Source organism: Lates calcarifer, linkage group LG17 (assembly GCF_001640805.2).
Source record: "Lates calcarifer isolate ASB-BC8 linkage group LG17, TLL_Latcal_v3, whole genome shotgun sequence".
NCBI lineage: Eukaryota > Metazoa > Chordata > Actinopteri > Centropomidae > Lates > Lates calcarifer.
In genome coordinates, this window is record NC_066849.1 from 473,184 (window position 1) to 487,143 (window position 13,960).

A 13,960-nucleotide genomic window follows, 5' to 3' on the forward strand; every position below is an offset into this window, starting at 1 on the left:
GTGGGCAGACAGAAGCCTCTCTTCAGTGAAAGTTTCCAAAAAAGCACCTAAAAGCCCCTCTAACATGGATTCTCCAATTTGAGGAAACCAACACTGAACTGTTTTGCCACAGTTTTAAGTATCATATCTGGAAAGAACCATGACATTCAGAACTCTTTGTCCTTGGATAGTTCTTGGTTATCCTGGGATTGTGTACAGGAAAATTTCTGCTGAGTTTGGATTAGAAGTCCCCAAGTCAACAGAGAACAACAGAGCTAAAATCTCATGTGACTTAAAGTTCCAGACTGACAGACAGCTGCTGGCTAACCAACCAGAGTGGTGGTTGACAAGGAGCAGAAGAGGGCAGGAGCGATAGATGTGGAAATCCCTGTTGACAGTGACATCAGAAAGAAACAGCATGAGAAGATCGAGAAGTACAAGGGGCTGAAAGGACAACTGGAACAGATGTGGAAGGTGAAGTCCAAAGTGGTCTCCATGGTATTAGGGCCATTAGAGACTATGACTCCTAACCTGGGAGAGTCACTCCACACAGGTTCATGACATGGTACAATTATGCGATTTATATCCAATCATATTCTGTGCCATGTGTAAAAAGGCCCAGCTGACTATGATCGGTATCAAGATGACAAGAGGAAAAGATCAAGGAAAAGTGCAGGACGTGATCAGACTGCCTGCTGGAACAGTCTACATTACACAGCCGGGAATATCATAGTAGGGTTGCAGTGCATAAACCTCTGACCAACCAGTCTGTCTTCCTTGTTACTTGCCTATTTCATCACCATTCATAGCATATATAGATAGCAACATGGTAAATATGGCGCTTCAAATCATACTGACCACTCAAGCACTTAACACACAGGTCACATTCAACCACACACATTTATACAGTACTTGTTTAATACATACAGCGCTCTAACACACACTCTCACACCAAACAGGGGCAATTTGAGGATCAGTACCTGCCAAGGTATCAGGCATGCAGAGCGAAAGGAAAAAAGCCACTGACCTTCTAACTAAGCAATGCACTCTACCTCCAGAGCAACAACCTCCAATATATAGAACTACTTTGTGAGGTACTCTATTGTCCTGATAATGGCATTAGATAATAATACTGCATGTTAACACTGCCTTTGCACAAATAAAGCGTTTGTGAGTAATCAACAAAAGTTGGAGAACCTTTAAGAATTGTTTGCATCAAATATTGAGGCTTAATTTACCTTCAAAGCTTCTCGAAAGCTGTAAGTTAACCAGTTGAGTCTTCTTTGACAGGAATTCTATGTTCTTAAGCATAAAACAACAGCATATTTTAACAATTTAAATATCTTCTCCAATTTGGGTGTATTACTATCTTTTGATAATGCCAACATTTTTTATTTAACTGATAATAGAAGCTATTGGTTCTGCTTAGGCTTAAGGCAGTTCAGAGAAGATGAAATTCAAGCTTACATATTGTGCTTGATATTTGGCTGTATGATTGGGCTTATTGTCCTGTTGCATGAATGATGGACCTAAACATTTAAAGAGCCTACAACTTTTACAGTACAGTTTTTCCACTATTAACCCCAACTCTGTGAATCCCACAAAGTAATTCAATACTGTGTTTAAATGCTTTAACAACAAGACATGTTTCCTATTAGATTCCATTATTCATCTTAAATGAATATGAGGCTCCAGCACTATGTGTTAGACAAATCTTCTTTTAGTCTTTTTAGCCCTCATTTCTCCTGTCATTTTTTGCAATGGTTATATGGGCACCTGTTTTAAGACAGACCTGAACCTGTTGTTTAAAAGAGTTTTTATTTGACAGAATGCCAGTCCATGGATATTCAGTAGCTTGTGTTTTTACCTTAGAGTATTCCACTGGGTAAAGGCAAGAGTGCTGACGCAGCATGGAGAGTAAGCTGGTGAACAAACAAAAATTTAATAAATAAAATACACACATCAAAGGAAAAGTGGATGTCTGGCTGGTGGATGGATGGATGGATAGAAGAAAGCAACAGGATGAGACAAAGCCAAGATGAGCAGTTAGCTCATCCACATCTGTTAGTGCATGTTTCTTATTCAAGTGTGCATTTTATCAAAGGAAAACGACTGGACCATATGTATTATGGAATATACAAAGCTGAGGGTGACTATGTCAGATATTTTGTGTTACTCTTATGAGACTCATCAAGAAGGATAGATTTTTGGTATCAAGTGACCATCTCTGTGTTTGTCTGTAACTGCAGTGTTGGGACATTAATAACATTGAAAATAAGATGGTGTATCTCAAGCAGCTTATACTGAAAACAATCAATTGGTTGATGTTAAAAAAAAAATGAATCAATGAAAAACATTTTTTGTAAATGGTTACACTGTTGCTATTGTTGCATTATGCCTCAGCTAAGTGAGATGTTCTAGTAAAACAGTTTTGATGTACTCTTCCATTCATTTTCTTTATGACTCTAAAAATTATGTTTAAGTAAAAGCACTTCCGGTGCTGTCATGTTATTTAGGTGCCATCAGTGATATCATTTGTTACCTCTGCAACTGGGTTATTTCCTGGCTGATGTCATCCAACTCCTTGATGCCAGTGAACTCCCCTGAACCCACTGAGCTAGAGCTGTCCTGTAGGGAAAGAGATAAGAAGCAGAGACAAAGGAGAAGAGGACAGGTTGGCAAGGTAAACCATATTTGTTGAGGAAAGTGGGATGATGAGATGGCACCAACTGAGCCATGGCAGACCAGGCAAAAGGAAGGAGAGAGAGGTAAAGAGAGGATAGGAGAAAAACCAATGGTCAATAAGAGGAACACCACAGAGGTTGAATCAGTAGGGCTGGAGGGGCTGGGCCAATCACCAACATGTGGGGGAGTGTCACCACCACTGTCATGGAGAGGAAAGATTCAGGATTTTGCAGTTAATGAATGATATGAATAATCAGCACCCTTGGAGAACATTCAGAACGTTTTAATGAGAGTGCTGTCCAAAAAATTCTACATGTGACACTAGTGTGTGTGACGCTAGTCACACAGTCTGGAGAAATTCCTTGAAAAAAAACAAACAAACAAACCAACCAACTAACCAAAAAACAGCCCTTAAAAGCTAGAGCACTGTTATGTTTACCTAACTATACAGCTATACTAACTATACTGCTCTTGATTTGATTGATTTAACTAACTCACAACCAAGTCACAAACACCTGCTGCCATAGATTTGCACCTCTTTTTTCAAAAACACAGATTTTAAAAGAATGATTGTGTACTGAGTGTGATCTTGAATCTTCCCTTGATTAGCAGACAGTTGATAGTGTGAGACACTGTCACTGCACTGTACTGGAATGAAGAGAAAAAATTGCAAATGCTTTCCAGTACTGAAAGCATTTATAGGTTACAACACTATAGGTCCGTGTTACCTACCCACAACTTGAACATTATGGCCTGAGAGAGTAGGAAGAGGGGAAAGGTAGAAATTAGCAGCAAAAGACTTAGGATAAGACGGAAGAACAACAGTGTGCAGTTAATTTGACTGATTGAGTGACTGATAATTTAACTGCTTTACCTCTCTTCAAATTTGCCATTTTCGTGTCTATGAGGGTTACATTTTGAAGTTGTTCTCCACCAAACAAGTAGATTTGGCACATTGGGAGATATGCACAGCTCAGAAACAGGATGTCTAGCAGAGAAATCTGCACACCTTCATGCCCAAATTTGAGAGCAGGAGAAAGATGACAGGAGGAGAGAAGAGAAGAACGACTCACCCGTCTCATCTCAGACAGAGCAGCCATCTCTGATCCCACTGGCGTCATGTATCCTGACATACTCTGTAGCCATAGAGAAATGACTTGGTTACTGACAATGATTGTAGCAACAGCAACAGATTTGACTCCATCCAGTGTCAAAAGAGATACTTCTTTTTGAAAAAGTCATCAGTATTGAGCAAGTTCTGTGTTTTTTATTCTGTTCTTCAATATAAAAATTATGCCATGCTTGCAAGTAAGACTAGAATTACCACCCTGAGGTTGCATGCCTCTGCCAACCTGTCCAGCTGCATGGTCAACATGTTTTGTGAGAACACAATGACCTTTGACCTCTGACCACAATCGATTTATGCCAAACTTGATATTGTGTTGAGGAGAATGAGATGGAAAGGGTTGACAATCTGAAAACATAATGCCACCTGCCACGGCTGTCAAATGTTAAATTAACATTTCGATGGAGCCGTTGACAATAAGAGGGTAACTGTAGCGGCTTTTTTTTTTTTGGTTCAATATATCAAAGTTTACAAAAATACACAAATCCAGAATTTATCATTGTCATTTATAACAAAGGTAGATCACACTGCTGAAATAAAGACCACCTCCTCTACAAACACAAAGAAATTACCACACTTTTATGGAATAAAACTTAAGCCCTCTGGGAAGAAGAGCAGATGTGCTATTGTATTAAAAAATGACAGATATTTAATGACTGTGCCTACTGTTTTAACTATCATAAAAAACAATCATAAAAGGATTTTTAGAACTGATAAGTTGATAATGTGATGTGACCTTCCCTATTGGTACTTTCAGAAAATATTCAACATCAGAACAACAGTGATTGATGATTAGACAGCTATATTTACTTTAATTCTGCCTTTATCTATGTTATACTCTAAAACCATAATTTAAACAATTTAAATGGTTTGCATTTGTTTAGTACTTTTAACCAAAGCACTTTACAATTTTCCCCTCATTCACCCATTCATACACACACGCACACACACTCAGACACCAGTGGAAGCTCAGTGCTGAGCCAGGTGCTTCCCTGTCAGTCTGGAGTAATCAGTGTCTTGTCCAAGCCTGAACCACCAACCCTGTGATTAGTGGATGAGCCCACTCCATCACCAGAGCCACAGCCACCCCATGAGATACACAGAATCACAGATATCTCACTAACCTCTTGTAAAAATGTACTGTTTGTGTGTGTGTGGGACCTACTGGTACAGGAGTGGCTCTCTCAGAGGGGGGTATCATGTCAGCAGTCAGGGCCTGTGGAGGGTCAATGCCCTTGCTGACTTTCTGCTGGATGAGATACATAGCAAGGGCAAACTGCTCCCTGGTCAGCTTGCCTATCTGCCTTGTGTCTGCCAGAGCCCTGGAAGGAAAAAGCAGACAGTCGACTGAGATACATTTGGTTAACTCAGTTATACTGATACAACAGACCACACTGTTGAAAAGTCAGAGATCAAGATACTTCCATTTTGCATGTTTTGAATGTAATAGTAACTATTTCGTTACAAATGATGATATCAATTGTTTTTATTTACGTGTTTTGCAAAACCTGATGACCCATGTTATCCCAGCATGATATGACAATAAGGTTCCAAAGAGCTTCATGTGATGTCACAGAATGCCTGGCTTTCTCAGTGTTCACTTGTTCCCATAAATGTTTAGTGGGTGACTGTTGAGGAGGTCCGTGACAGTCAGGAATCCTTGATCATCTTTGGTTTTCAGCTTGCAAAGCTTTGAGGTGTGTTAGGGGACATTATCCTGCTGCAGTATGAATCCTTCACAAAGATGCAGACAAGGATAGCATGTCTCTGTTTTATGGTTTTGCCACTTGGCCACTGTGAAATGCTGGTAACTCTTCATCCCAAGGGTTTAGCCTTATTTCCCCTCCTGAAAAATGGATTAGAAACTGCCACTCGCCCTGTGAGTCCACTACAACACAGCATTCTTTTCACAGTATTTTTGCTGATTGGAATCTTCTTTAAAAAGCAAATTCTGTGTCTGTAGTGAAGTTACTTTCTATCTCTCAGGGGAGTCAGCTTGATGTGTTGATGGTAATGGTGTATTCACTTTTGGTCTGCCTGACCGTGTTTTGGATACAACTGATCCATGTTTTGCAAAGTCTTCAGAGTTTCATGTAGTGCCCCCTTAGAAAACTTAGATCTAGCCATGATTGGATGAGAAAGACCCTCTGGGCTTAGAATAACAATTTGACTTCTGACACTTAGTTCTGATGCAATTGTTCCCACTGTCACATTGCTACTTAGTAAGCAATGATCTGCTGGAAGCTTGAGGTATAACGAGACTCTGACGAGCAGATCAAATCCACTTCAGTCACTGTCATCTCACGCTTCAATGGAAGGGATTCAACTTAAGGGAATCTGAGTTAAGTTGTTCAGTGCCTCAGATTAACTTAAATTTGACTATGGACTTAGAATCTTAAATATTTCCTCTTCATTTTACATGACATAATTTGTGTTTTTAAATGTCTCTGAATAATCAAACTATTTCATTATTCCCAGATTGACATGAAAAATCTACATGAAAGATTTTCACACTTGTGGCTGAAACATGCTTCAAACCATAAGCCATGTGACTTTATTTTATTTGAAGAAATATCCACTATATAAGCAATCGAATGAAACCTTCAAAGTCAGCTTTGGCACATGCCACACGTTTCCATTAAGCTGACAGCTGTGTTTTGGATGACTGAAATTTGTCATATAACAAGACAGGGTGTTACATTTAAACTTTTACCTGTTAAAAATCAAAGATTTAGCATGGTCTATCATTATCATTTAAAACAATTAATACTTGTTAGCTCTTATGCATAAAATAAATTATTTGCTTAAGTTGTATAGATCAGTTTTAAGCCAAAGAACCACAAAGAATGAAGTTTGGGTTGCCCATTTGTGAAAGTCAGGTTAGCTGATTAGACATACAAACAGAATTAGACAACATTTGACCACTTACTTCCAGAAAGAGCTGCAGAGGATCTGGAACAAAATCCATTTAGTAACAATTTTATCAGTGAATTACCAATGTTTATAACAGCATTATTACCAAACACAGGGGGACAACCTTGCAACCTCACAATCCAAATTTGTTCTCATTATCGGTTTATAATTGATCTTTAAAGCATCAGTAAAATATTTTTTAGCAAATAAAGACATTATTCAAAACTTATAGACCTATTATAAAGGCTGCCTTATTAGAAAGTGGTCCCAAGCTAAAAATAAGCCAAGCCAAGAAATAAAACACAGCAGATATTAACTGTCAAGCATAAAACCTGGGTGGAGTTCCTACCATATATGGGCAAGGACATTCTGAGAAAGTCCAGACTGCATGAAGATCTCCTTTACTTCCTGTCCACTGACAAAACCATCCAGGTCAGCATCTGTCTTCAGGAAGATGTCGTCATAGCGACCGCGGTCAGATACTGGGACCACCCAGTTCACTGAATGCTGAGGCAGAGAGAGATGCAAATGTTGTAATATACTGTATTTCAACATATATATTTAATATGAATGTAATATTCAATCATTCCAAGAGTCAATCCAAGAGTTCTTTGACACTAGCTATTTTTGTGTTTACTTATTAACATGTTGATAGTGTGTGTGTATATTAATACGTTACCTGTCCAGACTTTAGTGTGTGTTTAGGTGACAGGCTGCCAGTGCTATTGAGTGAATTCATGCTGCCGTGGGAGGGTGTGGAGCGTAGTGAATCTTTTGGTGGTGGAGGGCTTGCAGGCAATCCAGGCACAGAACTGGTCACTGAGCCCAGACTCTTCTTCCTCTTAGATGGAGGGATGAGGGCAGAGGGGAGGAGTGCAGGAACAGGCTCTTTCTCCAGGGCCCGGTACACAAGGTGCATGGCCTGGGGAGGCACATCCTACTATTAACACATACTTACTGGCAGCATATATAGCTTGTGTACAACTAATTATGTCACAAACCTTTTTTTTATTTGCCTCCAGTCAAGTGAAGAATCAAAACTGGAGCAGACTTTACAAAACCAATACTGAACCATAACACAATTACAAATGAATGCAGATATCTAAAGATTTTTTATCACTAAAATATTTGCTTTTGCACTGGTATGAGATCAAAGTATGAACTATTGTGTGCTAACTGACAAGAGTGTAAGAGCAGAATTGTTTAAAATGTCAATATATTGTACAGCAACAACAAATCAGTATCAATAACTGAATCTATCCACTCTACTAAGGATTTTGCAGCATGCTGGTACAATGATATGCAAGGCTACTTGTGACTGATATATCAGCTTCATGTAGGAAAGTACACAAAGAGGCCACTTTATTCTATGTACACTTTCTTATTAATACACATATCTAATAAGCCAATAATGTGACAGCAAGTCAAAGCATAAAGAGACGCAGACTTGATCAGAGTTCAGTCACAAAGCATACGTCATCTGCTACATTAACATAACAATGATCTCAGTGACCTCCTAGTCACACATCTCAGTCAACAGACACCTTTGGGATGTGGTGGAATAGAGGATTTGCAGCCAACAAATCTGCAGCAGCTGCATGATGTCAGCTTGGACCAGAATCTCTAAGGACTGTTTCCTCAACCTCGACCAATCTATGCAATGAAGAATTCAGGCTGTTCTAGGGGCATACAGCGTCTTACCCAGTATTGGAAAGTTGTTCCTAACACAGTGGCCACTGCATATTTATGGAGATGTCCACAGTTAGTTCAGGCTCTAATCAAAACCACAGGCAGGAACTATGAAGAAGAAGGTAAGACTCACCACTGCAAACTCATCTTTGTCCAGATGGCCATCTTTATCTATGTCACTCAGGTCCCAAACCTAACAGCAGGAAATTAGCATGATAAGGATCAGGCTATTCACTGTAATTCAAGGAGGTGACTAAAATATAACTGATTCTTTTCATTACTGTGAATCCACTTTGGAAAAAAACATGTTGACAACTCATTGCTCATTATCATAATGTGTGAGCCACAGTTCTGACAGCCAAACTAGCATTAATGTTACTTCTCAGATGTTAGTTCTGGCTTGAAAGGTTTAATCTTCAAACATAGAACCAAGATGCCTAATTCAAGACCTAATGTAAAAAACCACAATTGAAGTCAATACCTTCCCAAGGACATCCAGAGGTAGCTTGGAGTTGATTAGGACTGGTTTGACCTTCTCTCCTGACAGCAGGCCGTTGACTGGAGCCAAACTTTCAAAAATCCCATCAAATTTACTCTTCTCCTCAGGCTACAAAGAAAAAACACTAGTTATTGTATGTATATGTTTGACTGATTTGTATTCTGTCATTTGACTTAATGGAAGAGTTCATACATATTCACAAAATTATTAAATAGTCTTATTAGATAGATTATTAGATATTAGACTTATTAGATAACAATATTAGAGCCAAAACAATACTGGATTTTTGATGCAGATGCCAATACTGATGTTTGAGAGTTAAAATGGTGTAGCTGATGTGTGTGAAAATAAACTTATCAGTGCTTCTGCTGGACTAACACTAGAGTATTTGTGAGAAACTAAAATGGTGTATCAGTGAGGCTCTGTGAAAAATCTCCCATTACCAATATGTTGTCCTCAAACTCTGGACAGGAGGAGTGCATTGGTTCTAACTTTAATGATTGATGGAAATTTCTTTCTGAGTCAATGTAAAACACCTCTATATTGTTTTTCTTCTAGTGCCTGTGTGGTTATGTGTGTGATTGAACACACCCTGACGGCCCAGTGTAATTCGGTGGAGGCAGAAGCTGTGCTGCTTAGAGATGGACTACTGGTGTCCTTCTGAAATCAGACAAACACAGATGGCTGTCAAAGCACTGTCACATTATCCATTTGCAAGGTTGAACACACATCCTCTTCTCTCATACTGATCATAGTGAGTTGTTGATACTGTGTATCAAGACTGAATAACATAAAAACTTAAAATGAAAATGACAGAATTTGTTTATGTACATATAATGCATATAATGTAATAGAAAAATATCTGCAGGTTTGATATAATCCCAAACAAAGGCAATACTAAATATATTTTATGCATATAAAATATGGATTTGAGCTATAATGATGAAGTCACACTCACAAACTTGGGGGGAGGGATTGTGAGGTTGAGGCTGGACAGACTGACGTCCTGACCACTCTGAGCACAAGCCACCAGCCGCAGAGCTACGTAAAACCCCTGAGAGAGACGACACACAGTGGTATCCATCAAGTCATTCACTTGGGATAGCTAACACTAATTGAGCACCCCAAAGATACATGATTAAAATTATTCAGAAAAGAGAAAAATATGGAACAACATTTATATTTAAGAAAAATATGCAACAGGACCAACACTACCCCCCACCCTGCCAAGAACGGCAATGAAATAATTCTGTTACTTTTTGCTGGGTTTTTTTTGTTGTTGTTGTTTGAGCTGGACACGCTGGCTTTAGCTAATTTGACAGCATTATTACAACTGGGGGACATCTTATTGGATTCGGTTGTAGAGATGTGGTTTCACGTTGTCATTACTTGTCATTAAGTATTTTATCTATTGATCAGAGTCAAAAACGTGTCCACTTTGTTATTCACTTTTCTATGTGAAGTACATACAGTACATCATGAAAGACAGAACACTAGATAAGAAATCTGTTCCCCACCTGTTTGTCCAGATAGCCTTTGCCATCAGGATCAGCCAAATCCCAAATCTGAAAAACAAATGAAACAAATGAAAAATACATTTTCAAATTTTATGTCCCATATTAATATGTGTATATGTATAAATATTTTATTTATCTTTTTTAATCTAAATTTACGTCAAAACACATTTTTACATTAAAATCATTTTGATGATGGATTTTTGATGATAGATGATAACATCTTGAACTTGGGGAATGCTAGAGCAACCCCTTCATGTTTTTGCTCACTTTGTTATTTTGCAGATTTAATTGTAAATGCATGAAATTTCCATGTTGCCCATCAATCTTTTTAAATTCAGAATATATTTTTAGAATTTCTTTAGCAGAATCATTGAAAAACTGAAATCTCTCATTTACAAAAGTATTCAGACCCTTTGCTGTGACTCTCCAAATTTTAGTCATCCTGTTTAATTTTCCTTGAGGTGCATCAGCTTGATTTGAGTCCACCTCTGGCATTGGACATATGTAGTTTAGAAAGGCACGCACCTATGTGGGCCGCCCAGCTTGGAGTTTGCCAAACAGCATTCAAAGTACTCTGAGAGCATTAGGAAAAAGATTCTCTGATCTGATGAGACAAAAACTGAACTCTCTAAACACAACTCCAAACACTATGTCTGGGAATCCATGAATAAAATACCCCTGAAATGAAGTTTCTTGAATTGTGTACTGTTGTCATTCTTTCACTTGTTGGTCACATATAACTCATAAACAAGCTTGAAAAAATGCAGTCATTTCATCACAAAAATAAGAAATCACAAAAATTAGCAAGGGTATGAATAATTTTGAGGACGACTGTATGTATATCAAAAGTCAAATATCGCTTGACGTGAAACAAAACCCTACACAACTAAAACAAAACCATATCGAAGTATCTATGTAATTTTGGTAAATTTCATTCACAATTTGCTTGGAATCTTTGATGATGACAGAAATTTGTAAAACAATAAAGTAAAATGTAATACATCATTAACATACAAGCCAAGGCCAAATGCACATAAATACTGGCACAGTATGTAAGGTCCTGTTTCTGTGAATGGAGCCTGGTAGTGATATGGTAATGTTTCTGGTTTAATAAAAAGCTCTAACTCTGTAGGAATCATATCTATAATGTTGTCAGACACACAATAACAATCTGAGCGTATCAGTGACAAAACCAAGAGTTTAGTGGAGATAGTCTAACGTGGACAGTTGTCCATTGGATTACATTGCACCAACTGTTCACAGCTGCTGGGTATAACAGAACATGTTTACTGAGATTTTTGTAAAAAGGTCACCATATTTTTTAAGTCACACAATATTAGACGATGTATTTGGCGTAATTTCAACTGGACAGTTTGGCCACTGATATTTTCTTCTTACTGACAACTACACATGATACAGGCTAAAAGCTAACAAAGCCTTTGCTGTAAACACAACATGATTTGGTATCCACCAACGCATTATCCAGCTAAAGAGAGCTGCAGAGTTGGTGATAATCCTCTGTGGGTTTGTCACTACAAGTGACATCTTTCAGATAACAAGAAGTCATTGTTCATAAAATGTACTATTGTTCAGAAAAAATATTAGTGCAGCAGTATTATGACTGTGATTACACAATTGCCCCATGTGTCACATATTATTTTTCCTATGCATATAGAGTTTACAAAGATATCAGGACACAGTTCTGTAAAATAGACACACTGCCCTTACAAGGTATTAGTGGTGTATAGATAACTGGCTCTAACTGAGGCTGTCACTTTCTAATCTTAAAAGCGTTGACAGTTTACTCCTCTGGACAGTTTTCAGCAATGTTGACAGTAGACACAGACTGACAGTACCACAGACCAGAAGCTGACCTTAAGGCCACCAACAATCCACCACTGCAGCTCAGATTCACAAGCTGCATCCAACTGCTGAATGGAGCAAATATACAGTACCTCTCCAGCTCTGTGTGATGTTTGACTGACACCAGAGAAAATAAAGAGTGTAAGTTTTGCTGCTACCTACCTTTCCCAGTGTAATGTCAGGGAGCCCAGACTTTTTTAAGAACAAGGCAGCTTCTGTTGGTCCTACTCTCCCTGTATTCCCAGGATCCACCTTGGAGCAAACACACATGTCTGAGTGCACAGTGACATCTTTCATTTTCTCTCTTAAACATGTGAACTGTCTTTCATGGTGTTTTAGAAAAATCAGTGTTAATAGGTGATGTTTTTGGCTTTTCCCCTTACCTGTCTGTAAAAGTTCTCATATACGGGGTTCCCACTTGACAACTGTGGCAGAGAGAGGCTGTTATTACACTTCAGATCAACGTCAGGCTAGTGAGGTTCCTTCAGCTACAAGTACGTAACGTAATTAGAGTATCCAAATATCAGTCTAAGCCTAGAATACTACAAATATTCGTTCAGTTTTTCTGACAGAGCTGTCGTTACCAATCGATGGCGAGGATATCACAAACCAACTGCATTGCCATATTATATATGACTTGCGCAAACGCAGCAGGCAAAAGACAATCACAGCCGTGGATGCTCATCAGCCCTGACACTCATTTTACCACCAGTGAACCGTACCGGTAAGACTAGCGAGCTAACTCACATCAACATCATTAATCCAAGATAAGCATACAGTGTGCTTACTCTGTGGCCTGCCTTCTAGCCTCATGAGCGTTCACCCCCATCCTCACTCACTACTTGGCACCAAGGCTATGCTAGCTAAGGTTTGCTAGCTTAAGAACTGAGCGTTATCATAGTTCCTAATGCTTTGTCACATACATGCACAGGCCAGGCTTTGTATAGTATCCATGGCACTTATCATCTGTAAATTCACAATCAGTAAATTAATTGTATGTTTGTCGTAGATAAGCAGCAACATGGCTAGCTAGAACCAGCTGAAGCTAACAAGCCCGCTACATAACGGTAATGTTATTGCAATGGGCCTTCCTCGACTAGGCTTATTTCTAGCTGCATTTTAAAGCAATCTCGTGTTTTGTTCAGAGTAAAATTAAAATTCAGTGTCATGAATCGGACATACTGCGTCATGCCATTAATTGTCTTAGCCCTAAGTTGAGTTGTAGAGTCGTTAATTGCTGCATCTTTACCTGGGTGAGAGATGTGAGAGCTGCCATCTTCCCTGTTGCTGCGGGAACGCACCCACCCGCCCTCTCCAAGGCAACACTCATCCTAGCGGACAAACCTAGCCCCCACATCCCGGCAACACAACGCGGTCGAAATTCCTTTAAAGATCGGATGACATTATGTTTCTTAAGTTGTCTGCAAAATGATAATTTCAGAATTCTGCCCACTCACCAAGCGGTATCATTTTTAAACCACTGGACTCACTCTGCAGCTTATGTCAGTGTGTAGAATTACCAGTCCACATGTCTGAAGCTGGTGTGTTTGCGCTGTAAACATTTCTGACAGTTAAGAAAAGCCTAACCTTAAAACCGACCGGACCGGCTGACCTTTGAATGACCTATGAAGCTGCCTGATGTTTTGAGCCATGATACTTGACACACTGATGTATCATACACCTGATAGA

The 13,960-nt window shown here is 38.9% G+C and overlaps 1 protein-coding gene across 10 annotated transcripts in view; it reads right to left on the bottom strand.

Annotated features, from left to right (window-relative positions):
- Positions 1 to 13,649, bottom strand: part of LOC108896957 (epidermal growth factor receptor substrate 15-like 1) — a 46,517-nt gene extending 32,868 nt beyond the window's left edge. For 9 of the 10 annotated variants that reach the window (XM_018696301.2, XM_018696297.2, XM_051077104.1 and 6 more), the window contains exons 1-13: positions 13,521 to 13,638; positions 12,655 to 12,696; positions 12,434 to 12,523; positions 10,409 to 10,456; positions 9,850 to 9,945; positions 9,483 to 9,551; positions 8,874 to 8,999; positions 8,526 to 8,585; positions 7,383 to 7,625; positions 7,053 to 7,210; positions 4,956 to 5,112; positions 3,738 to 3,800; positions 2,522 to 2,607 (exon numbers count right to left, since the gene is read on the bottom strand). In XM_018696301.2, the coding sequence (XP_018551817.2) occupies positions 2,522 to 2,607; positions 3,738 to 3,800; positions 4,956 to 5,112; positions 7,053 to 7,210; positions 7,383 to 7,625; positions 8,526 to 8,585; positions 8,874 to 8,999; positions 9,483 to 9,551; positions 9,850 to 9,945; positions 10,409 to 10,456; positions 12,434 to 12,523; positions 12,655 to 12,696; positions 13,521 to 13,628 (1,346 nt within the window). In that variant the 5' untranslated portion in view covers positions 13,629 to 13,638. Of the gene's footprint in view, positions 1 to 2,521; positions 2,608 to 3,737; positions 3,801 to 4,955; positions 5,113 to 7,052; positions 7,211 to 7,382; positions 7,626 to 8,525; positions 8,586 to 8,873; positions 9,000 to 9,482; positions 9,552 to 9,849; positions 9,946 to 10,408; positions 10,457 to 12,433; positions 12,524 to 12,654; positions 12,697 to 13,520 lie in introns of all 10 variants that reach the window. The other variant, XM_018696302.2, reaches the window with a different exon arrangement.
- Positions 13,650 to 13,960: the final 311 nt, after the last annotated feature.